At 40.6% G+C, this 24,111-nt stretch overlaps 5 protein-coding genes and 1 long non-coding RNA gene across 8 annotated transcripts; 2 read left to right on the forward strand and 4 right to left on the reverse strand.

The window, feature by feature from the left end:
• Window positions 1-570: 570 nt before the first annotated feature.
• LOC133845324 (mucin-5AC) lies at window positions 571-7,609 on the forward strand. The gene is made up of 7 exons (XM_062279756.1): window positions 571-855; window positions 3,795-3,885; window positions 3,955-4,151; window positions 4,208-4,419; window positions 4,475-5,511; window positions 5,577-5,765; window positions 5,826-7,609. Exons 2-7 carry the CDS (start codon window positions 3,814-3,816, stop codon window positions 5,958-5,960), a joined length of 1,842 nt encoding a protein of 613 aa, XP_062135740.1. The 5' UTR covers window positions 571-855; window positions 3,795-3,813; the 3' UTR covers window positions 5,961-7,609.
• On the reverse strand, window positions 2,853-3,717 carry LOC133845327 (uncharacterized). Its single transcript, XR_009894736.1, has 3 exons — window positions 3,541-3,717; window positions 3,255-3,348; window positions 2,853-3,191 (listed from the first exon to the last, which is right to left on the reverse strand). It is a non-coding gene; the product is annotated as an uncharacterized LOC133845327 (long non-coding RNA).
• LOC133845326 (beta-1,4-N-acetylgalactosaminyltransferase bre-4) lies at window positions 6,923-9,478 on the reverse strand. The gene is made up of 6 exons (XM_062279759.1): window positions 9,188-9,478; window positions 8,808-9,124; window positions 8,323-8,746; window positions 8,140-8,262; window positions 7,981-8,076; window positions 6,923-7,919 (listed from the first exon to the last, which is right to left on the reverse strand). The coding sequence occupies exons 1-6, from the start codon at window positions 9,313-9,315 to the stop codon at window positions 7,778-7,780; spliced, it is 1,230 nt and encodes a 409-aa protein (XP_062135743.1). The 5' UTR covers window positions 9,316-9,478; the 3' UTR covers window positions 6,923-7,777.
• Window positions 9,479-9,691: 213 nt separating this feature from the next.
• On the reverse strand, window positions 9,692-11,950 carry LOC133845325 (dnaJ homolog subfamily C member 11). 2 transcript variants are annotated; one of them, XM_062279757.1, is made up of 6 exons: window positions 11,682-11,950; window positions 11,039-11,615; window positions 10,664-10,961; window positions 10,494-10,610; window positions 10,014-10,437; window positions 9,692-9,952 (listed from the first exon to the last, which is right to left on the reverse strand). In XM_062279757.1, exons 1-6 carry the CDS (start codon window positions 11,751-11,753, stop codon window positions 9,824-9,826), a joined length of 1,617 nt encoding a protein of 538 aa, XP_062135741.1. In that variant the 5' UTR covers window positions 11,754-11,950; the 3' UTR covers window positions 9,692-9,823. The 2 variants fall into 2 exon arrangements, with proteins under 2 accessions (XP_062135741.1, XP_062135742.1); XM_062279758.1 differs by lacking the exon at window positions 11,682-11,950 and having other exon boundaries at window positions 10,664-10,984; window positions 11,039-11,179.
• Window positions 11,951-12,094: 144 nt separating this feature from the next.
• On the forward strand, window positions 12,095-16,295 carry LOC133845323 (heat shock 70 kDa protein cognate 5). 2 transcript variants are annotated; one of them, XR_009894735.1, is made up of 7 exons: window positions 12,097-12,518; window positions 12,637-12,680; window positions 13,556-14,134; window positions 14,197-15,301; window positions 15,364-15,504; window positions 15,565-15,997; window positions 16,064-16,295. XR_009894735.1 is itself a non-coding variant. In XM_062279755.1 (6 exons), the coding sequence occupies exons 1-6, from the start codon at window positions 12,426-12,428 to the stop codon at window positions 15,655-15,657; spliced, it is 2,055 nt and encodes a 684-aa protein (XP_062135739.1). In that variant the 5' UTR covers window positions 12,095-12,425; the 3' UTR covers window positions 15,658-16,295. The 2 variants fall into 2 exon arrangements, 1 of the variants encoding a protein (XP_062135739.1); XM_062279755.1 differs by having other exon boundaries at window positions 12,095-12,518; window positions 15,565-16,295.
• LOC133845758 (ATP-dependent translocase ABCB1-like) lies at window positions 16,063-23,246 on the reverse strand. The gene is made up of 10 exons (XM_062280317.1): window positions 23,036-23,246; window positions 21,068-21,123; window positions 20,765-20,985; window positions 20,423-20,706; window positions 18,414-20,346; window positions 17,873-18,187; window positions 17,677-17,807; window positions 17,055-17,616; window positions 16,839-16,985; window positions 16,063-16,773 (listed from the first exon to the last, which is right to left on the reverse strand). Exons 1-10 carry the CDS (start codon window positions 23,149-23,151, stop codon window positions 16,573-16,575), a joined length of 3,966 nt encoding a protein of 1,321 aa, XP_062136301.1. The 5' UTR covers window positions 23,152-23,246; the 3' UTR covers window positions 16,063-16,572.
• Between the last annotated feature and the right edge of the window lie 865 nt (window positions 23,247-24,111).

The following is a 24,111-nucleotide window of genomic DNA, read 5'->3' on the forward strand; positions in this document are numbered from 1 at the left end:
TTATTTACAATTTAGCCGCCAAGCCAAAAGCTCCCCATGTGTGTGTGTGTTTGATTTGTACAGACTACAACGCAAAAAATAAGCTTTTGTTGAGCAGATCTTTGACAGCGCCAATTGGATGCTTTGCTGAGCGAATTCTAAAATGTGAGCGCAACAGGTCTGATCGTATTTGTCGTTTGACTTTGAGTATAGTGCGCATGACGTCACAAACTCAAATATTTGAGTTAGAAATTCGCATGTATTTTGGCTTACTGAGTGAGGTTTTAAGTATTGAAGTTGGTTCTTCATTATTAAATTAAAATGGTAATTGAAAATGCAATGCAATACATTTAAAATGTAAACAAGTATATTTCTAAAACTTTTCAAATATAACTTTTACAAATTGAATTTGATTTGTTACGTTTTGTTGCTAAACAATGCAGTGACGTATGCGCAGCTAGATTGAGAGCGAGAGAGTGCGAGAGCAAGTGAGCAGCAAACGTCTAGTATAACCTGCAGGTCAGTCCATTGTGGATCCGACTCGATCTCTGCGCTGCTCTGCTCACAGCAAGTGCAAAATTGATGCCTCAGTCAGTACTGCACAAACCAGCGACGCGCGTACGCGTATTGAAAGCAAAGCTGTTCCGTTACCGTTACGTTTTGTAGTAGTCGTCTCACGAATACATCTACTAACAACTAAAAAGCACACACACTTACATATACAAAACGAATTTCTAAGACTAACGCGCCCGCGCATTGTAGCAATATATCTTTTGGCTGAACACTGAACTCGCTGTCGACGCCGCTGTCAGCAACAACAACAAGACCGAGGCAAAAGTCTGCAACCATTCATTTTGGGTTTTGGAAAAGTGCACAGTGAGTGTTTTGTGAATTTATAATTTGAATGCATATGTAGTAGTGGATGTGCAAGTAAGCGTCAATGTGTGCGTGTATCAACGGAATCTAGCTATCTATTGAACTGTCAGACGAGCTTAGAAAACAAACTGATGACGGCGACAAACGCACAAAGTAGAAACGAGTTTCAGTTTTTCCCTACGTATACGTGATGTATATACATATGTCTGTATGTGTGTATAATGTAGCTGTATCTATTGTAACATGTAATTGTGTGTATGCGCACTCTACAAGCAAAGAGAAATTCAATTTGTGATCAATAAAAATACGCATTGCTTTTTTGTATCCGCATCGCATCCTCTTCATGTATTTTTATATGCATTACGTTGGGTTGCGATGAATCATGTACAAAATTTGGAGGAGGAGAAGCGCACTCGTTTTATTTTGTATTTTTGGGTTTTTTTTTCAATTTCGTATCAAGAGCAACAACAAACAGCAGTATTGAAAGCCAAAAGAACAGTGGCAGTGAACTATTTTTAGAATTATTTGTTTTCATACACACACACATACAACAGACACAACTCTTGTTGGCAAAAGCATCGCAATGAACAAAAAGGCGACGAAAACATTATTTGCCTGCGAAGCAGCCATTCTTTTGCCACGCTCCCTGTCTTTCTCTTTCTTTCTAGTATTTCGCTGGTAAATTGAAATTTAAATCAAAAAGCGAACAACAATAATTATAACGACCAATCTTTTACATTAGCTTATTTTGAGTCAATTTAAATTAGCCAAGTTCAAACGGTGTCTGTGTTGCTTATTTATGCTGCTTTCAATATATTGCTGACTCGATTGAACTGTGCGCTGACTGCGTAGGTGGCAGAGGAGGCGAGAACAACAACAACAACAAAGAAGGCAGCGTCATCAGCGCCACACAAATTGGCAACCCAACAAACACACACAATCAGGCGCTAGAACTTGCACACACACACACACATTTGCAAGAGTTATGTGCGTATGTGTGTGCGAGTTGTACGCCTTTTTTCGCCTACGTTTTCAATTTGATTTTCGGCTATTTCAGCAACAGCAACAACACCTTGCTTTGCTTTACTCATTTCGGTTATTTCAAACTTGTTGTTCGTTCGCTATTTTGTTTATTTTATGTTTGCCTACGTATTTCTGCCGCAAGCATTCTGCGAGCCGAACCACCGCCCCCTCCTCCCACTCTAATGCCAGACACAAACAGCAAGAGTAACAGCAACATGTTCCCACTTTTGTTGTCTCTCGTTCCGATTATATGAGATCATTTTGAATTGTATGCAAAAACAAAAACACACGCATGCATACAAAGATACATGTTAGCACACACACACACACACACACACACGCAGCTAAATGCTCCAACTTGTGCTCTCAGCGTGCTCTTGTTGTTGTGTAGTTGCGTGCTTTGTTGTTAGTGTTCTAAGAAAATAAATTCACCTCAAAGCGCCACTGAAAAACGTGCTGTGTGTGATCACAGATCAGGCGTCAATTAGACGCAGCCTTTTATTTATATTATGATGTTTTATGTGCGTCTACTATATAATCGTCTATACATATATATGTATATGTATTATACTGCTTACGTGAGCTTCTTTATTAGCTAAACTATTGACCATATGGCGACGGAATACGAATATGAGCGAATTGCAGATTATTGCGATCATGTCTCTCGCAGTCTCAAGGAGCTTCATTTCAATTTTGATCTGACGCGTCACCTTTAGTCAATGTGATTTATTTCCATATACTGTTTACTGTTTTGTTGTGCGACAAGTTGAGTTAAAAATGTTCGGTTTACGACTCTCTGTAGAATGATGTCATTATTTTGGCTATCCTTGTGTGTTTTGCATCTGTCATTCTCACTCTCTATCTCTCACTCACTCAGTCTTCCATCCACCTTATACAAAGTCATTCATTGAAAATCTCACTCAAGGTTATCGGCTAAATCAAAAAAAAATAAAAAAAAATAAAATACGACTCAGACCCAGACAGAATTTAAGGCAAATAAACGAAGATACAGGTTTCTCTGAATGCGATTTTTTTTGGCAGACAAAAAAGGAACACGTTAAAGGACACGTTAAAAGTGAAAACCAGTTTGACATTGAAATTACAAGTATTTTGTGTTTTTGTTTTAACTTATATCCGTTCTGAAAATCAATGTCATTATCATTTTTTATTTTCGTATACCTCGTGTTTCAAGTTGGGAGATTTGTTCCGACAGATAAATGTATGTTTGTTATTGAACAACAAAAGCTGACGTAGTCCCGATAATAATAATACAATATGGTTGTTTAAACAATTTGCATGTGCCCCCAAGCGAGCTGCAATTAAACAAATTAAATGTCATGCGCAAATTGGTAATTAACAATAACACGTATACGAACTGTGGCCACATGAAATTTCATTTTTGTTTCGATATTTAGAGATGAATGTATTTTTAAATTTTGTGAAAATTCCATTTTGAAAAAATTCTTCTACCTAATATAGTAAATGTTTGGTAATCGATTAGAAACTACAGCGTATTTACGCATCGGAGGGGAACTCTTCGTTTTTTAGGTCCATTGACAGATAATCACTCCAAGTGTTGCCCACTTCAGATGAGTTAAGCTCCATTAATGCGCCAAAAATATCACCATGGAATTGGGATCGTTGTTCTAGAAAACAACTCACCATTTTTGTACATATTGAAAAGTCTCTCGCAGTCTCGTCGTGGGTGTAATGTATACAAAAAATGCTTAAAATTCTTATAAACGACGACGACGACGTTGAATCAACCTGTCAGTGTGAAGTCGTTTACGCTTGCTTTTACACCCACAGAACAGCCAGCTCGCTTAATGTACAAATAAGAATCTGAATGAGAATACGACTCACTCATATTTTACATTGAAATAATTTCCATATTTTCGCTTGATGTCATTTTGCAGCAGAAAACATTAATTGGAAATGCAGTACTCGAGCAGCTCGGAAAATTACTCATCCTCGATGAGAGACACTCCATCGAAATGGAACGGACGTGTAAGTAAAATTAGTAATCATTTTTAGTAGCCTTACATTGATGGCGTTATTGTTTTGCTATTTGAATAGAACGACAAGAATTATGCATACAAGAAGTCATCGTATCAATACTCAAGCTCAAGCGACAATAATGCATCGTATCAGAGCAAGACACCCGATCAGAACATTGATCAGTTGGATGCTCTGCTGGAGGACCTGAAGCAGGAGCGTCAGATTACCAACAGAGAGCGTGACTCGCTGCCCACTGGCACCAGCTATAGAACACTGTAAGTGCGCTGTGAATTAACTACTATTCATTGACTAATTCTATAAATTTGTATAGTGAACGCACTGATCCTTCTGGCACTGTCACCAAGACAACGCGTGTGATCAAGACAACAAAGCATTCTGGCGGGCAGCAGCCCTTCAACGATGATGTGGAAACCTTTAATCCCAGTGACTACAGCACCCTGCAGTCGACGGCCAAGTACTCCAGCTTTCAGGACACCTTAAAGCGTGACGAGTACCTCAACAAGGAGAAGCCTTACACGCTGGGTAAGATTATCTTTTCATTGTTGTAACCTTAAATTAATTAATTTTTATTTTGCAGCCCATTCACCGAATGGCGACTATTCGAGCAGAACCAAGATTTATGAGAGCAATCGCACGATCAACAACAATGTCGAGCTGGTGCCAACAGTGAACACCACACAGACCTTGACCAGCAACGTGAACATTGACAAAGAGCTGCAGGATATAGCTTTGAGCGATGGCATTCTGCCTGCACCCGGCACTAAGGTGACCACCACTGTGCGCACTTACACCTATGAGATCCCACCAAATGCACCCGGCAGCACCACCAGCACGATCAATCGCAACAACAACACGCTCAGCTACAAGCATCACGAAACGCACAACACGAACACCAGCAGCCAGAACTACTCACAGTTGTCGCCATCGCATATTCCCCAAACGGTTGTCTACAACACCGAGAGCTACTCGACCCTTAACAAACCCAACGATCGTCCACTGGTCACCAATCAATCGTACGAGATTCGCGAGCACAAGGAGACCACCACACGTGGCTTGAGTCCACAGCCGCGTCAATTGGGACCAGCAGGAAGTCCTCCAAATGGTGGACCACCCAACAGCAGCCGCACCATTGTCTACAACATACACAAGACCGATAATGTGAACAACATTGTATCGGAGCCGCGTTATCCACATAGTCCGGCCCACAGTCCCAACTATGGATCACCACATAGCCCGGCACAGCCACAGTTGCCACCAGGCGGCACCAATCGCTATTATTACAAGGAGACCGAGACATCGAATACAGTCAATACCATCCATGGCCCACCCAATGGTGGTGGTCCGTACCCAGTGGAAGCTCCACATCCGGCTCCGCTGAAGCTGCTGCCCAACAACAATTATCCACAACCACAGAATGGCAATGGTTATCCACCAAATACCACCAGCTACACATATAAATACTCGTCCACCTCGAATACCACAAACAATCGTCGCGGTCCTGGTGGCCCAGACTATGGCACCCCATCGCCCTTCCCCGTGGATGGCGTGGAGTATCCCATTGGCAATGGCAATCCACCACAGCGTGTGGACGATCTGATGCAGTCCTTCAACACTGTAAGCTAACGTTATATAGAGTTCTACTTCTGTATTTCGCTTATCAATTTTGTATTATTTTTTAGACCGATCATGTGGATCGTGTGGACATTGAGACACCAGTGCGCAAGCGCGAGATTGAGACTGCAGTCGCGTCACCTCAGCAGCAGCATGTGCCCTCCGTCAACAAGGCCGGCAAGGAGGTCTACTATCCACCTGGCCACGACACCATCATCACCAGACGCGAGGAAATGCACGCTGGATCTGCGGGAGGCGTAAGTTGACCTTAATTCGCATTCACAATTGCAACCTGCTAATGAGTTTTCCACTTGCAGGGTCGCTGGGCCAAGGGCTCGGGCATGTACGAGTACGAGTCGGGATCCAAGTCAAAGACGAAAACCAAGTCTGGAGGAGCTGTTGTGCCAGTGTGCTTGCCCCTCTGCTGCGCCATGCCCTGCTCCATCATGTAAAGGAGCATCGGGAAAGCGAAGTTCGCATTGCAACGAGTCGATTACACTTGTATATAGGATTCTAATATTGCCGTTAATAGGTCTAACGCTAATTCCTGCCCTGCCCCAACCAACCCCTAAGTACAGCTTGTCGTTGATATTTCTATTTAATCTAATCACTTTTTTTTCGGTTCTCGCTTCTCTCTATGAATGCTCTTATTGTTGTAATTTGTTGACCAAATTGATTTATATACTTTATATATGATATGTAATGTTTTACTATATATATATGTTATATCGTTTCGTATCGTATGTATATATATAATTACTATTTCTAAACTAGGCATTGCCTAACAATTTTGTTGGATTTGGTAGTAGTTTTATCCTAACACCTAGTTTTTGCTCCAAATTTGAAATGATTTGCTCACGCTCTCACATGTTTTCCCCCTATTGTCAATCTCAATCCCACTGAAAACTGAAAAGCATTTATATTACAACGTGACCAGTGAAAAGCCTAAGCAAAGCAAGCCCCACAGCAGGCCAATATAATTTTAAGTTTTTATTTTGAAAGCCAATTGTTTTAACTGTATTTTGCATACCAAACTAATAAATGAGCCACGGAATTTAATTCCCCACTCGCCATAATTTGTATACAAGTATGTGTGTTTCCCCTTTCGGCCCGCTCCCCTCTCGAATATTATCTGTTACTAATCATTGGCCCTAAAAAACGTGCCACGTACTCGTAAATGTAACCCAGACTTATCGTAAAAAGGTAACAAATAGTCGTTACAAAGCCATAAATATTCTCTAATACACAAACGTAACCATAATAAAAAAAAACGAAATCTAACCAACGAAATGATAAATTAAACTTTTAATTGGTCGTCGTTTTGGGCTTAAGTATTCATAGCAGTATTGATGGCATGATGGATGATGAATAATGAATGAATCAATACCCGCATTCAATGAAATATACAGCTTAGTAGTTTGGTACATATAGTAAAAGATTTATTCTGGTATAGTAAAATGTAATTTTTATAAGTTTTACATTTGGTATTGTATATTAAAGTATGGTAGGTAATAAACACCCTTGCAGAGGGTGATCAAAATACTCTTTCTTTTTTACTTGGCACACGAGTTATATAAAAACCTGTTGTCGGTCGGACCGGATCGGAACACTAAATAAAAAATGAGATTCTATAGACTAAAGAGTTCAAAAAGTTGTCTTCTCTGATATTCGATTAAAATGTACGCTTAAGGATATTATGATAGCCAAGTATTATTTGAAATCGAATGTTACCACGTCTTCTGCAAGGGTATATGCTATAGATTCGGTTTACCGAATATTCAATGTATTTTCTCTGCGTCTTTTCGTCGTGTAATTATCTTTTTTTGCTCGAATAACAATTTGTATATCACAAAAGTAATATCTACATTTCACCTTGTAGGAATTGGTGTAGAATTTTTTGTCTAGTTATTTAAAGAGATTCGTTAATAAAAAAATGATTTAGGGCAAAAACGGAAAATCAACAAAGTCCACATATTCATCGAGAATACATAGAATATTCAATGGGGCTAATAGTACTACCAAAAGTACATAGTGTAATTCTATATTATTGACTGGACATGCTACATACACAATATGTGTGTCTATTATTCTTTGATAATTAGGCTACTTTGAAAAAGTAATGTTGTCATTTTTGTACATATTATATAAGTAATATTCAAAACGTTGCACTGAATTGAGATTCTTATTGCAATCTTGTCTTCTTGACAGTAGTTTTCTAAAAATTGGAAACTACTGTGGCTTCGCATTATTTGCTGATTTCTGTTTGAGGCTAACTCTTGCGCTCTGAGTTCTTTAGCTCGGCTAAATACCAAGTAAAAGTTGGAAACTCTTTGATGCTATAGATTTCGTATTTAATCGAGTTGATGCCATCCATTTCAATCTTACCGATACCATTCTGGAGATTCTCGTATCTAAAGAAGGAAAACAAAACGTTGTAATATGGATAGTATGTAAATTAAATTATTTACTCACCGTTTTGGATTTGCTTTCTCCTTTAGATGCTTCAACATTGTATAGCGAGCTATATTAATCGGATAGCGTGATATGAATAAGTTAGCGTGCTTCAATCTGCATTAAGAAAAAGTAGATTAGTGTTTCAACTCTGCATTAAAATAATATTGTTTTGTGTACCTGTTGGACATATCATCGTCTTCACCTCCCCAGCCAAAGAACGAATTGGAAAAGCCATTAACAGCTTGGAAATGCTGTCGAGTCATGGCAGAAACTCCGCCAAATATTGATCGATAAGGCAACCTGCAAATACAATGATAGATATGTGAATTTGCTAATGATCAAGAGATAATTTCGACGTACTTGAAGTTCAACGAGTCAATTGCAACGGACATGTGCCGCGGCTGACGTGGACAGTTGTACAGATTGCGGTCATCCAGGGGTATAAGGTCGACATCGTGGAATATAAAACAGTCCCACTGATAAAGCTTTAAGGCCTCCAAGTATCCGATATTCATCATGGCAGCACGGTTAAAGGGCTTGCCATTGGTTTGCTCTATAATAAAGATGCGATAGGCAATCCGTTGTTTCATTAGGAATGGATGTATGTTACGCAGGAAGACCGACAGATGTGCGTATCGATCGCGGAACGGCACAATGATGGCAACATGATGCTGTGCCACGCAATCTGTTGGCTGATAAGCGCCACCTGGGCGCAGCAAAGGCCCCAGCTCTGCTTCAATAATATCAAGGGATTCGAGGGTTGTGTTCGGCGTGATGGGTCCACCTGCCAAAAGTAAATGTTATTAGTTAAGTAAATGCTGTATGTAAGGATGGTTTCTGCTCACCATCTCGTGGATCGGGATCTGTGCAGTTTGGTGTCAACGACATTTCGGGCTTCTGGGTGCTGTTTGCATAATCATTCGGAAAGTAATTATGCGGGTGATTTAAGTCTTGTGAAATGGAAGTAGCATTTGCAGTCGCAATCACAGTTCTGGTTGTTGTTGAGGTCGAGTTGCGATTGGAGTGCAACTCGCGCTCCTTTGCAACGGGAGCCAAAGGAGCAGCGGGCAAGATGTTTGTATTGCCTTCTCTATCGCTCCCGCTGTCATTTTTATTGTTTTTGGGTATGTGTATGTGTGCATACTTGTGCACCCGCCGTATGCTGTAAACACAGGGTTAATCACATGAGTTTGCTAGCTAGAATGCTAATCAGTTGTGCACTCACCTTAACTTGCTGAGAGATGTATTGCTTGCGCCATCCGAATCGGAAGTCCAGAGGAAGTTAAGCAGCAGCAGAAGACATATTGCGCCGACCAAAAAGCGTATGAGATTCGGCTTTGTGTAAATGAACATGGTCCATCGATTGCATCATTCCTTTTTAGTCTTGTTTACTATTTAACAAATAGCATTATAAATTGCTATTTGCCCTCGTTTTCACCTAATAACTAAAAACACAAGTTCCAATTTATTGTTGTTCGATTCCACGTCCGCCCACCTTGCAAGCACCAAAACCAATCAGCTGATTTCAATCAAGAAATTATACACAGGGTGACTCGTGCGTATTGCTCCTTGCGCGCCGCTTTTGAATGCGATAATAAAACATTTTCCCCACCGTCATTGCTTATTTATTGGATAAGACGTGACACATATAAAAAGCATCTGAAGCAATAATACGACCCATATCATATACAGTATGTCGTTATCGCAAAACCGTAGCAAGTTTTAAAAATAAATTTGCCTATCAATATCAATAGGTAGGTATATTTTGTATGTTTGTACGGCTACTACGACGAATTATAAAAACAATTTTAACACAAGACTGAAGATTTATACAAATTAGCAATTGGGGCGCTTTCATCGATTATCCTGGCAGTCGTACTGGTTCATTGTCCTTTACATTAATTGTCTTAGGTACATCATTAAATGTATATTCTATACGTAAGATCTTGTCGTCTCCTAAACTCGGATCAAAGAAGCCAGGTAAATCGCTCTGGGAAAAAGGAAAACACCAGTTAGTCACTAGATTCATTATTTCATAGAAAGAAACTCACCTTTGAGGACTCGTACAACTGTAGTATGCCGTCTCTGACTAGACACTGTATCGGAATTGTTACATCGTGTGATGCCTCCGGCTTAAATTGCGTACTATTTTCGCTTAAGCAACCATAGATGGCTCTTGTGATGATCAAACCCTTGCGTGCCTGCTCCTCGTTTGTGATCCGATTATAGGTGCTCTGCATCAAATGTATGGCTGCCATTGCCTCCAGTTTCTTGGCAACAAGTCGCTGCTCATTCTGACGCTTTGAGCGCTCCACTTCAATGCTCTTGCGATCCGCTTCCATTGGATCCATGATGGCCTTCTTCACAAAGAACCACGCAATTATTGGCGTCACTGAAGCATAGAATACAGCAGCGGGCACAATTTCATCACTCAGATGTATTGGGAACACATACGATTGATTTGACCGAATTATTCTGAAAGAACACAACACTTTAGTTGGTTTTAACATGTAAATTAAACCAGAACTCACTTCAGCTTCAGGATAACACCGGAGGGCACTCCAATGGAGACGGTGGCGACCAAAGAGCTGTATTTGGAAACCTTCTTTTCCACGCCATACTCGCCCATGAAGCCAAAGGTGCCCACTCTGCAAATGGGCAACGAATTAGTTTTGTTTAACTAAGTTAATATTTTGCTTACTTGGCGGACAACTTCAGCTTCATCTCGTTCTCTAGCATCTTGCGAGTATACGACATAGTAAAGTAGATATGTGGAGTGCCCAGGACAAAGGATGTGCTGATCGCATGTTGATCAGTGGAGTGATCAATTTGCGTGGTCATTGATGACTGTGGTCCCGCATTCAGCGTCAAGCTGCCAATCGTGTGCTTGTCCAGCTGCACAGCCAGTGTGGAAAACACGGCGGGTATCACGCCATTCTCCTGGAAATTCATGTTTGTCCCTCCATTCACCGATACCTTCGACGTAAGCGTGCGTCCACCTGTTGCAAATGCATTCGCAAAACTGGACAACTCAATAAACCGCATGGAGCGAGCATCTGGAGCGCACATCGCTTACCCTTAAGTCCCAAGAGGAAGCCATTACCGGCTCCGAGGCAAATCTCTAGCCAGCCCTTATTGAGGAGTCGTCGACCGGCAATCATGAAGCCGCCGTTGCCGGTGCCATTGCTGGAATACAGATTGCCGCTCATCACAATCATATCCTTTCGCGTGATGGGCGCCTCAATGGACTGGGCAATACTCATGGAGCCGATCTCCACGCGCGGCATCTCGGACTCATCGTAGGGAGTGAATATTTCTGTAGCATTTACATTGATCGTGATGTTGCCGCGAGGATTTGTGCGTTGTTGCATACGACGTTCGGCTGCAGCTTGTGCCAAACGCTCGTACTCTTCCCTGATCTCTGCCGGCGTCTTGGTTCGATGCACAATTTCCCAGCCCTCCGTTTTCAGACCTTTCTCGCCCACCGAATCGTAGATGGCACGCTGGTGGGGATCGGAGAGCACTTCATAGGCGCGTTTCGTACGATTAAACATCATCTCGGCCTTTTGTTTGCTCTCCGGATCCTGATGTTTATCCGGATGATAAATGCGGCTTTGCTTGCGGTAAGCGCTGTTAATTTGCTCCTGCGTTGCCTGCACTCAAAACAACAGATAATCAATCATTTAATTAATTCATTATATAAATTTAAATACACTTACATCTCGCGGCAAATTGAGAAATGTGTAATAGTTCTCATCGAGTTCGGCGTCGGATTCATTGTCGGATGCCATAATTAATAAATGCCGCCCGCTTTCTACACTTGTCTAACCGAAAGATAACGCTCAGAGAGTCTTGTGTGCTGGCGGCTGTGCGATAACAGCAGCAGCATCGGTCGAACCGTAGTTATATGATTTAATTTTGGTGAAAATTTTGAAACTATTATTTTTCTACTCCTACTTTACGCAATAATAACAACACGTGTGATGGAACACGAAACGATGGGAAAACCTTACGAACACAGGGTGTTTCGCTTGGAACTTGTTGAGAAGGCGAGCAATATAATGTCATATCAATAAAATACTTTGTCAACGCAAATATTACAGTTGTAATTACCGAACACACAACTTTTAACTAAATCCCGCGCAGCTTTTGTACAACAATTTAAAGAAATCACGAATACGCTTGCCACTTGAAGAACGTTGACAGCTCTGTCCGTGTTATTGAATGCAACGTTGCGTGTTTCATTTCCATTTGAGCATTGACGATATATTTCATAACATCGATAAATCAATTGCCTTTTAACATCACTCTTTTCTATCTCTTCCAGCCCTCGCAAGGGAAACGTGCTCGTTGTTCGTTTGTTCTGACGAAATTTTCGCTTCGAAAAGCGGTGCAGTGTGCAGCTGTTGTTAATTGATAATTTTGTGCAAGTGTGACAGATTACAACAATTTAAAAATCCAAAATGCTGCGCGTTCCCAAATTCTTACCGCGTCTTGCACGCCAGGCCAGTTATGCAGTGCCATCGAATGTGCCCGCTGCTTCTAGCATATTCCGCGTAAGTATTAAAGAAATGAAACCTTTACATAATACTCCGCCGCGCGGCATTGTTTCCATGTTCTTGTTAATGTTTCGTGAATAAACTAACATTATTAAATTTTATTTATCAATTACAGAGCCTGCCTGCAGCCTGCAATGGATTGTCTGGTCTGCGCTACAAGTAAGTGAACTTTGACATTTCTTGTATTTTGCATTTACATAAATGTTTTAAAATGTGCCGCATCGCAATGCGGCTCATTGAAGATCAAACAGTAGACAATGCTTATGTAATAGACCATGTTTCATACAATAAGTATACAATATGAATTGCTCTATTAGCAACGAACTTGCATCAGTCTGTCTAATGTCAATAGAAAGTTCATTACACACCTTCACCGGGTAGTAACTGTAAGTATGTGTGCATAGGAGAGTGTATGTGGGTGAGTCGAAGTTGTGTACATGCATGTGCATTCAAATATGGAAACTTCTAGCCATTCATTTATTACAATTACTTTCCAATACTATAATTGTGCGCTTATCTACAAATTTTATTGGTGTTATATAATGTCAATTCACAAACTTTCTTTTAAGTACTTGGTACTTTCCGACGCAGTTATGTTCTTATAAACATTTATAATTATAAATAAGTTGCAGTGAAATGAACATTTAGTTTTTTCTGAACTTTAGTATCAACGGCAATACCGTATTGACTAATTATATGCAAATATGGTTGTGCAGAAAGAATTCTCGGTGTGTTTTCTTAATTAAAATTCATATTTATCCGATAATATTCCATCTATAAAGTAAGCATAAAATTCAAGACAGCAATAACTTAATACTTTTCTAATATCTAGTATATGTTCTAGGAGTAAATTCGCATATAGCCGTTATTCACAGTACTGTTATTACATATCCCTACTTTAGCTATTGCTGAGGCTCTGCTTATCTTTTGGCCTGTTGCCGGCACGGCTTGCTTATCAATTTTGCGCGAGTCTCTCGAACTTGGTACTTAATATGTATTGTCTCTCTCTCTATCTTGTTGCTACTCTCTAATAGATCTGGCGAGGTTAAGGGTGCTGTCATCGGTATCGATTTGGGTACTACCAACTCCTGCGTGGCCGTCATGGAGGGCAAGCAGGCTAAGGTGATTGAGAATGCGGAGGGTGCACGCACAACACCTTCTCATGTGGCATTCACCAAGGATGGCGAACGTTTGGTTGGCATGCCGGCAAAGCGTCAGGCTGTCACCAATTCGGCCAACACTTTCTATGCCACAAAGCGTTTGATTGGTCGCCGCTTCGATGATCCCGAGGTGAAGAAAGATATCACAAACCTGTCATACAAAGTGGTGAAGGCGTCTAACGGTGATGCTTGGGTTTCGGCCACAGATGGCAAAGTCTACTCGCCATCGCAGATCGGTGCCTTTGTGCTCATCAAAATGAAGGAGACCGCTGAGGCTTACTTGAACACGCCCGTCAAGAATGCTGTGGTTACTGTGCCCGCTTACTTCAACGATTCGCAGCGTCAGGCTACCAAGGATGCTGGTCAAATTGCTGGCCTGAATGTGTTGCGTGTGATCAACGAGCCCACAGCCGCTGCTCTGGCCTACGGCATGGACAAGACTGAGGATAAAATGTAAGCAAAAGCAATATTTCCAGATTCTATCAATATTAATGCATATTCGATTTGCATTGTAGCATTGCTGTCTACGATTTGGGTGGTGGTACTTTTGATATTTCCATTCTGGAGATCCAGAAGGGCGTGTTCGAGGTAAAGTCCACCAATGGTGACACTTTGCTGGGCGGTGAGGATTTCGACAATGCTATTGTCAACTTCTTGGTGGCTGAATTCAAGAAGGACAGCGGCATTGATATCCGCAAGGATAACATTGCCATGCAGCGTCTCAAGGAGGCCGCTGAGAAAGCCAAGTGCGAGCTGTCTTCCTCTCAACAGACCGACATCAATCTGCCTTATCTGACCATGGATGCCGCTGGTCCTCAGCACATGAATCTGAAGATGACACGCTCCAAGCTGGAAAGCCTTGTGGGTGACCTCATCAAGCGCACAATTCAGCCCTGCCAGAAGGCTCTGTCTGATGCCGAGGTGTCCAAGTCTGAGATCGGAGAGGTCCTGCTGGTCGGTGGCATGACTCGTATGCCCAAGGTGCAGTCCACAGTGCAAGATCTGTTCGGTCGCCAACCATCGCGTTCGGTTAATCCCGATGAGGCTGTGGCTGTCGGTGCTGCCGTGCAGGGTGGTGTGCTGGCTGGTGATGTCACTGATGTGCTTCTGCTCGATGTCACTCCTCTGTCGCTGGGTATTGAGACTTTGGGTGGCGTGTTCACCCGTTTGATTTCCCGCAACACCACAATTCCCACCAAGAAGTCGCAGGTCTTCTCAACTGCTAGCGATGGCCAGACCCAGGTGGAGATTAAGGTGCACCAGGGCGAGCGTGAGATGGCTAACGATAACAAAATGCTGGGCTCCTTCACATTGGTCGGAATTCCACCAGCACCTCGCGGTGTTCCCCAAATCGAGGTTGTCTTCGACATTGATGCCAACGGTATTGTGCACGTGTCGGCCAAGGATAAGGGCACTGGCAAGGAGCAACAGATTGTGATTCAGTCCAGCGGTGGTCTGAGCAAGGATGAAATCGAAAACATGATCAAGAAGGCCGAGGAATACGCCAGTGCTGACAAGAAGAAGCGTGAACTGATTGAGATTGTTAACCAGGGCGAGAGCATTGTGCACGACACTGAAACCAAAATGGAGGAATTCAAGAGCCAGCTGCCCGCCGAAGAGGTAAATTGTTAATCAATGTTATTAGCTAAACTATTTAATAATACAACTTTATGTACTTTTAGTGCGAGAAACTGAAAACCGAAATTGCTGATCTGCGCACTCTGCTGGCCAACAAGGAGACAGCTGATCCAGAGGAGGTCAGGAAAGCCACTTCTGCGCTGCAGCAGGCTTCATTGAAGCTCTTCGAGATGGCCTACAAGAAGGTTAGGCAACTAAATAGACATTTCAAATGCATTTGCTTTAACATTTTTCTTTTCTTGTAGATGTCTGCTGAACGTGAAAGCTCTGGCGCTAGCTCAAGCAGCAGCAGTTCAGGCGAAGCTTCTGGCGAGACCAAGAAGGAGGAGAAGAACTAAATTAGGCAACCATAGACGTAGTTGTTGTTTCCCTTAATTCATAATAATCACATTTGGATTTCGATTAAGTTTTACGTTAAACATAAAGCACACACATCATATTCCTGATTCTTCAAAATCATAAATAATGCCCCCTACAAACTAATCACACATAAGAAAAACAAAAAAAGCATTTACCCAAATTGTGTAGTAATATGCGAGGACGAAAAGCGGAAAGGACCTTCAAGATGCCAGAAACCAACGATCCAGTTGCCAGTTGCATTAAGTTTTTATTGTTTATAATGTAACTGCAGATCTGGATTGCAAAGTCCTATGTGAAATATTTTATTTTTATTTTTTGGTAAAGTTCTGTTGTGCTTGCTGTAAGATTTCCCCTATTTTTACCTTACATATTATTTTAAACTAGCTGTAGTTGTACAATAACGAGCACAGCAGCAGCTCAACTCGAACCAAACCCAAACACAGGACCGGGATCGGTTGGCAGATTGAAAGTCATAATTTAAGCAAAATTGTACTTTGGTTTCCAGTGGATAACCAATAGATTGACTGGGTAAAACGCAATTTCAAGGTCGATATAAATAATACTATGTAAACTTAAAATATACGTGAACAAAACTATTATTTACAAACTGAACAAACTCTTTTTTTATGAATTGAATGTGGTTGTTATTTTATCTTATCGGCTTTATGGTGGATAATAAAGTGTCGCAAACTTTGTTATGCATTGTATTGAATTGTGAATTGAATAATTGTAATATATTTGAGTTCTTATCTTCGTTTTTTATTCATACTTTTATGTTTTAGCATGTCGTTTAACTTTGGTCTTAAGTGCTAATAACGTAAATTGTATAATACTAGTTTAACATTGATCGAAGTTCCAAATAAGCGTAAGAGTTTTAACTAGACGACGAGTATTTACGCAGCGCCAGATTGCAATTTATACAGTGTGTAGTAGAGACCACGATTCTGAAGTAGCTCCTTGTGGCTGCCGCTCTCACAGACGACACCGTTCTCGAACACATAGATGACGTCCGAGTCGATGACGGTGGACAATCTATGGGCTATGCTAATGGTGGTCCGTCCTTCAGCGGCAGTATCCAAGGCTTCTTGAACGATCTGTTTGAGAAGGCAACAATATATTAAACAATTTATTTAAAGCTAGTTAAAACCCTTTGACTTACCTTTTCACTTTCGGCGTCCAAAGCTGAGGTGGCCTCATCGAGCAGAAGGATTTTAGGATTACGGATAAGTGCGCGAGCAATGGCAATACGTTGCTTCTGTCCTCCGGACAACTGTGTGCCCTTCTCACCCATGCGTGTTTCGTAGCCCTGAAAGAAAGGAAAGAAGTTACTTTAGTTAACTGTTCAATTAAATCCAATGAATGCAAGTTTACTTACCAGGGGTAAGGCTGCAATGAATTGATGAATGTTCGACTTCTTTGCCGACGCAATAACCTCCTGATCCGTCACGATTCTAGAGTTATCACCATATGCAATATTCTCGCGAATGGTGCGGTCAAAAAGAATCGGTTCCTGTGACACAATTCCCAATTGCATGCGCAGATTAGATATGGCCAAATCACGGAGATCGTGCTCATCGATCTGAACGGAACCAGCGTCCACATCGTAGAATCGCTGCAGTAGCTGAATACAAGTGGATTTGCCACAACCTGAGGGACCCACCAAGGCAACCTTTTGACCATTTCGCACCGCAAGTATCAAGCCCTTGAGCACTTGAATCTCCTGACGTGTGGGATAGCTGAACTCGGCCTTATCGAAGAGCACATTGCCATTGGAGTGCCATGGTTTCATGGAGACACCCGGCTTGTCGGCAATGAGAGGTTTACGATCAAGGAACTTTAGAATAGACTTAGCTGCGGTAACACCCTTCTGCATGTTGGGTGCAAAGGCCAAGGCACTGGCAATCGATGCAGTGCCCATGATCAGAGCCTCGGAAACTCTGCAGAAGAAGGAAAGCTGCAGTTGAAGCAGAAGATATGGTTGTTTTTGTTCAACTCACTTGAAGACGTCACCAAAGAGCATGCCACGATTGACCACACGCCAACCACCATAGTACATGCAAGCTGTATAGGCAAAGAACATTATGGATCTGGCCAGACCATAGACAACTCCTCGGAAATGAGTGTTCCTCTTGGACTTCTATAAATGCCAAACATGTTAAACATAAGTGAAATCAGGAAAAATAGACCATAGACAGGACTTGCCTCTACAGCAGGTGTTAACATAACAACGTAATTCCTGTGGAACATATCTTCACGACCCAATGAAACGACAGTGCGTATATTGGACACCACTTCAACGGCCAATTTGGTTGTATCCTGCAAAATCTTGGCATTGCCCATATTCTCCTGCTCCATTAACTTGTCTTGCAGATAGAACGAGACGAGAATAAAAGGCATAAAAGCAATCGCTACCAAACCCAAGCTCCATTCGTAGTACATGGCCAAGGCGATGCCCAAGACGATCGTGGCAACTGATTGGATAATGCTACCAATGCGCTGACCTGTGGCCTGAAAAAGTTTATGAAAGCATTAGTTAGATATTTGCAGTTCGAATGACAGACACTTCTGAAGAATATTGCCCTGCTTCTTTATTATATTATATAATATTAATTGATTTTTAAATTATTTTCTTAGAATTGATTATCTGATTGCAAATATGTAAGTGTTCAGAAGTAGTATTATTGTTAGTTTCTAGTTTGTATGAGGATGGTTACTGAATTTAAAATCAACTTACCCCCTGTACGGCTGCAGCATCTCCAGATAAGCGAGCACAGAGACTGCCAGTGCCATTGGCACGATCGTCGAACCAGGCAACCTCCTGTTTTAGCATCGCCTCAAACAACAGTCCTCTCAAGCGTTCAGTTAGACATTCGCCGGCAACGCCAAACAGATAGATCTGCATAAATGTGGCGATGCCGACAACAATGCCAGCGATCACAAAGTACAAGCTATACATGTTGGTATTTTCGCGAACGTAATCATCTTCCGGGGACTGCATCACCTGAATGATGCTACCGAAAAGCTGAGCAAACACGGGCATGGCAAAGCCCATGATGATAGAGCTGATACAGGCAATAGTGATTTGAACCCATTCGGGTTTATTCAACCCCATCGCACGCCTAATGGGCGATGGTTCCTTCTCCTTCTTTTTCTTCTTATTAGTCGTTTCCTTTTCTTCCTCCTCTTCCTCATGCAAGATCTTAATCTCCTGATCGTCTTCATCCTTAATGTCAAAGTTCTTATAGATATCTCCGGTGGGACTCAACACACTGCCGTCATCGTCACCCATCTGTGTGGTCACCAGATTGAAGTAGTGATTCTTCAGCATCATCAGCTCCTGATGGGTTCCTGCCTCAACAATTTGTCCACTGTTGATCACCACAATCTTATCGGCACGTCGCACAGTCGATAGACGATGGGCCACAATGATGGTGGTGCGTCCCTTGCTGACTTTCTCCAACGCAGCCTGCACCTTGGCCTCACTAGCTGTGTCCAGAGCGGAGGTAGCCTCATCGAGGAGCAGAATTTCCGGATCACGAATCAAAGCCCGAGCAATGGCAATACGTTGCTTCTGTCCGCCGGACAACTGAGCACCTCGTTCGCCCACCAACGTATCGTAGCCTTTGGGCAATTTCTTGATGAAGACGGCAGCATTGGCAGCAGCAGCCGCTGCCTCGATGTCTTCCCTGGTAGCATCTTCACGACCATAGCGAATGTTCTCGTAGATCGACTGGCCAAAGAGCACGGGCTCCTGTCCGACGACACCGATGCGCGAGCGCAGCCAATTGATGTTTATGTCCTTGATGTTGTGGCCGTTGAAGAAGAGGTCTCCGCCCTGGGGATCATAGTAACGCTGCAACAGCTGGATGCACGTGGACTTTCCACAACCCGAGGGTCCCACCAAGGCGACAGTTTCGCCACGATGAATCGTCAGATTAAGCTTCTGCAGAATTGGAATTTCTTTGCGCGTGGGATATTGGAACTCAACATCGCGGAATTCAATTTTGGTCAGGGGTTCATTCAATCGCTTGCCACGTGGCTCGAGGGGATTAATGGTTGGCTCTTGTTCGATGATGTGGAAGACCTTAGCGCAAGCACCTTTGGCAATGCCAAATGCTTCGATATAGGGCGAGGCCATGCCTATGCTCATGGAGCCCATCATGACAGAGAAGAAGACAGTGATCATGGTGCCAGGATCATAGTTTTCATAATAAGGGTCGTGACGACCCTTGATGACCAAGTCAACACCGTACCAGAAGGCCAATGCATACGATGCATAGATGAAAAACCAGAGCAGGCCAAATCCAATGCCCGAGAACATGTTGCGCTTAATGTTCAGCAGCTTAGCTGCAACCACTTTAGTTTTGTAAGCAGACACTTCTTTGGCTTCGCCTTCAAATGCCTTCACTGTCCGCACTCCGGAGAGCGCCTCTTCGGCGACGACAGCGGCACTAGCATAAATGCTCACCTCCTGCTTGGCCAGTTTGGATGTGGCAACGGCCACAAAGCCCATGGCAATGAATGTCATTGGCAGGCTGGTCAAACAAACCAAAGTCAATTGCCAGCCTTTGATGAAGGCCAAAATGAGGGAACCAACGAATGCGACAAAGAAATGTATAAAGATCACAACTTTTTCACCCAAACCATCTTCCATCTTTGACAGATCTCTGCAGGGATTATAAGGGAGAGAAGAGAAATTTAATAGAAGTTACATTTAGCAAAAATGAGGCAAACACTACTTACTCGTTCATGCGACTGGCAACTTCTCCGCTCTGATGGAAATCATACCAGCTCATATCCTGATGCAGCACAGACTTGAAGAACTTGGATCGAATGGACATAATTTGAGAGTGGGCAGCATAATTGAAGCATGTAACAGAGATGTAACTGCAGACAAGCATCACAATGGCAATATATGTATTGTTCAGTGAGAATTGCTGCACGGCATCGAGTAAGGCATTGGAATTGTCATCGTCTCTCTTATATCTGGTACCTTGCTCTTGAAGACCACTCAAGTTAATCATATCCTAAATGGGTTTTCTATTAATATTTAATTTTTAGATCATAAGTATTAATCAAATTTACATTTGTGAGATCACCAAAGATCAAACTGTTCGCTGGCGTCGTTAAACCCGTGGCAATAGCACCGAGAAAGCCTATAAAATAAAGTATACGATCCTTCGTTGTGGCATATCGAAACATCTTGACGAAACTAACTGGTTTGATGTCTTCTTTGGGTTTGCCATCGTTTTCAGTCTCCTCCTCAGCGTTCTTCTTGGACTTCTTTTTCGACTTTTTTTGGTTCACTGAAAAAATAATGCAAATTGAAGCATTCCAAAAAATTGGACTCTATATATTGACTATACATCGGTTCGTTTACCACACAACCAGTCTCAGATTTGTGCATTACCACAAATGAAACTACGATACGCTTATCTGAAATACTATACGTATATCGAATTGTGCAAATCATTAATGCATTTCAATTAAGTGATAGGATCACACTTATTCAAATATTATAAATGAAGATATGTATTCCTTTTTTTTTTGTATAGTAATTGCTGTAGAAAATTATATCACCATTGACAATGGTATCATTTGGTGACATACATAAGCTTCTAATAAAGCTCTCTGTTATTATCTTTATTCCTATTAGCTAATTAATATAACTATTAGTTTACTATATATATGATAGTAAGTTTACGTACATAGCTACTATTCATTCAAGTCTTGCCGATTATAAAGTTTATCGAGTACTACACTCTAAATATAAACTCTCTTTTTTAAAAGTGCATGACATATTTCGGTTTCAATGACATACATACATACATATGATATGTATGTATATGGCAATACTATGGTCCGTTAGAATCTAATTGTCTGCAACAATTATTAATGCAACTATTTCCATTAATGATACCCGGTTGCATCACTATTATTTTTTTAATTGTCATTGGCTGTAAACTTGATGATAATTCATATCAATTGAAGATAAGGAAAATTACTACATATCGCAGCTACGATTGTAAAATTGTAGGAAAATAGTATCGACATCTTACTTTTAATTCTTTATAGTTGGGATATTATAATACATACAAGAGCGGCATGCTAACGACGGTGTTTGAAAATGAAATTGATCTGGAAGATTAAATTTAAATTTTTATGAGTCTCTGCCCTGCAAATGAGAATTTTAGATAGACCAGCCAGGACGAAAAAGTTATTAAGAAAACCATAATAGAAATTGTTTGTTGCCCAAATAATTGCATATGTCAAGGGTGGCCGAAAAACAGTAGCCGGAATCTTTTATTTGAGATTGAAATTCACAGAAATCGAGTAGTGGGTATTTCTCAGTCACTAGCTGTAGTATTCAAAAGAAAATAATAAGTGAATTTTGCAACATAAACACATTTGTTTTTTTAAAATTAGTGGCTGAAATTTTGCACATTTCGTTTTTTATTTTCATGTAAAATAAATTGAACAAAATTAAAAAATTTCAGGTTTACGAAATTACATATAAAGATTTGATTTAATTTCATACTTTAATATAAGTGGAAGGATATGCTTTAATACAGAAAATTCCAAAACGGAATTTGTTCCGTACGAGACTCTTTACATTGAAAATAACATAAACTGAAACAATTTTAAAAATAAGAATATGTTATTTTGATAGCTCTAGACAAGTAATTTAATTAGAGCTAAGCATAGTTTAGAATTTTCTTTCTGTTTTGTTTTCTGTTGTGATAATTGCAAAAATTAACCAATTCGTACGCAAAACTAAAAATGAACGAAATTATATATTTTATCGGAAAACAGATCAAGTTCCTAAAATCAATCTTAGCTCTAAATATAGTGCTTATCTAGAGCTTTAAGAATAACATTCACTTATTTTTAAAATTGTTTCAGTTTATGTAAAAAGTCTCGCACGGGTCAACTTTTGCCATGGAATTACCCATATACATACTCCTTGAATTTTGAGTTTCCCATGCAAAATTTCGTGAAGTTTGATAATGGTTATCAATTTTTAGGTTCCATAAAAATATTTTAAATGATCTCGTGCTGATAGTCAACCTTGAAATGCAGAACTCAATAATTGAGCATTCTTTAAAATTAAAATGTTTCTAATAATAATATATAAATATAATATTTAATGAAATTCCTTGCAATACAATCACGTATTTGTTTGTTTTACTTTTCTTGAAAGAGCATAGCAAATCAACTCATGTAAACTTTTTAACTCCCGAGCTTTTACTTTCAATTTCACAATTCGATGACATTTTTTCGTGTTTTTACTTTTCTTGGTAGAGCATATAAATAATATTTTCAGATTAAATTATACCAAAGCACTTTTTAACTTACGAGCTTTTGCTTTCCTTGTCGTTTGCTGCTAAGGATTCGCCCAAAACGATATTTGATTTATATTGTGATAATCCATTGTCGTCGTCCTTGACGCCATTACCGTACGACGCGGTCATTGCGAAATTATTTGATCTATTTCTGTAATCCTTTGGCTTTTAACGCGTCTAAGGAAATTCCGAGACGGATGCACGTGCAAACTGAATCTGACCACAGTTAGAAGCAGACTTATGAAATTCGTCAAAATATATGGGCTTTTATTCAAACAGGCAACAAACAGGCTAGGAAGCAAGTTATATTAGTTGATATAGGTTCATGCTGATAATGTTTATCAGCTTATTGTGCTATTATTATGGTAAGAGTAGACGAAAAGAGAGACAATAAACAAATACTTCGCCTTAAGAGCATCCTAGTAAAACTTATTTTCATTGACAACCATTTATGTTATAAATAAAGGTACACAATGCGGCTGAAATTATACACTTAGCTCAAACTTTATACTTAGCGGTTGCTTAGCATGTCCTCTTTTAACACAAATTTGATCAAACATAATTTGAAAAGTGTTTTACTGCCTCTTATAGCAAGTTAAAAAAAAAACATTGCTTTTATACGGTTTATATATATTTTATTATTATATATTATTATGTTATATTTTCATGTTATTATTTTTTATTAGCATGTGAGCATCCGCAGGTTTTCCACTTTAAGCACTTCGAAACCCTATTAATATAGAGGAATAAAATTATAAAAAAAAATCTAAAGCACTTCTTTTTGCATAAAGAACCGCTGGAAAACAAAATTCAGGAAAACAACTCATAAATTTATATTGAAAAACCATGCATATAACATAGTATGTATGTTTGTGTTGTTTAGGGTTAATAACATTTTTAAGAGTTTATTTGAATTGGGGGCGTTAACATTTTGATAATTCAATTTACCCAACGCTATTATGGATTTCATCATTGTTTTTGAAAATTAAGAATAAAGAGCGAATCACAAATTACACGCTCTTCTTACTCTTCCGTTGGTATTTATCACACTCATTTTGTTATCAATCAGAATAGCCTGAAACGAGAACC

This window comes from Drosophila sulfurigaster, chromosome 3, assembly GCF_023558435.1.
Source record: "Drosophila sulfurigaster albostrigata strain 15112-1811.04 chromosome 3, ASM2355843v2, whole genome shotgun sequence".
NCBI classification, from domain to species: domain Eukaryota; kingdom Metazoa; phylum Arthropoda; class Insecta; order Diptera; family Drosophilidae; genus Drosophila; species Drosophila sulfurigaster.

Excerpts from the sequence above, each read along its gene's own strand:
- LOC133845324 (XM_062279756.1), top strand. The coding sequence starts at position 3,814 with ATGCAGTACTCGAGCAGCTCGGAAAATTACTCATCCTCGATGAGAGAC. Across the intron at positions 4,152-4,207 it reads GGCACCAGCTATAGAACACT|TGAACGCACTGATCCTTCTG; the intron begins GTAAGTGCGCTG and ends AAATTTGTATAG. Across the intron at positions 5,512-5,576 it reads TGATGCAGTCCTTCAACACT|ACCGATCATGTGGATCGTGT; the intron begins GTAAGCTAACGT and ends ATTATTTTTTAG.
- LOC133845326 (XM_062279759.1), bottom strand. The coding sequence starts at position 9,315 with ATGTTCATTTACACAAAGCCGAATCTCATACGCTTTTTGGTCGGCGCA. Across the intron at positions 9,125-9,187 it reads ACATCTCTCAGCAAGTTAAG|CATACGGCGGGTGCACAAGT; the intron begins GTGAGTGCACAA and ends CTGTGTTTACAG. Across the intron at positions 8,077-8,139 it reads GACGATGATATGTCCAACAG|ATTGAAGCACGCTAACTTAT; the intron begins GTACACAAAACA and ends TTCTTAATGCAG.
- LOC133845325 (XM_062279757.1), bottom strand. The coding sequence starts at position 11,753 with ATGGCATCCGACAATGAATCCGACGCCGAACTCGATGAGAACTATTAC. Across the intron at positions 11,616-11,681 it reads TTCTCAATTTGCCGCGAGAT|GCAACGCAGGAGCAAATTAA; the intron begins GTAAGTGTATTT and ends TTTTGAGTGCAG. Across the intron at positions 10,438-10,493 it reads GGTGTTATCCTGAAGCTGAA|AATAATTCGGTCAAATCAAT; the intron begins GTGAGTTCTGGT and ends GTGTTCTTTCAG.
- LOC133845323 (XM_062279755.1), top strand. The coding sequence starts at position 12,426 with ATGCTGCGCGTTCCCAAATTCTTACCGCGTCTTGCACGCCAGGCCAGT. Across the intron at positions 12,519-12,636 it reads CTGCTTCTAGCATATTCCGC|AGCCTGCCTGCAGCCTGCAA; the intron begins GTAAGTATTAAA and ends TATCAATTACAG. Across the intron at positions 15,505-15,564 it reads TCGAGATGGCCTACAAGAAG|ATGTCTGCTGAACGTGAAAG; the intron begins GTTAGGCAACTA and ends CTTTTCTTGTAG.
- LOC133845758 (XM_062280317.1), bottom strand. The coding sequence starts at position 23,151 with ATGACCGCGTCGTACGGTAATGGCGTCAAGGACGACGACAATGGATTA. Across the intron at positions 17,617-17,676 it reads CTCTTTGGTGACGTCTTCAA|AGTTTCCGAGGCTCTGATCA; the intron begins GTGAGTTGAACA and ends CTTCTTCTGCAG. Across the intron at positions 16,986-17,054 it reads TCATTGCAGCCTTACCCCTG|GGCTACGAAACACGCATGGG; the intron begins GTAAGTAAACTT and ends CCTTTCTTTCAG.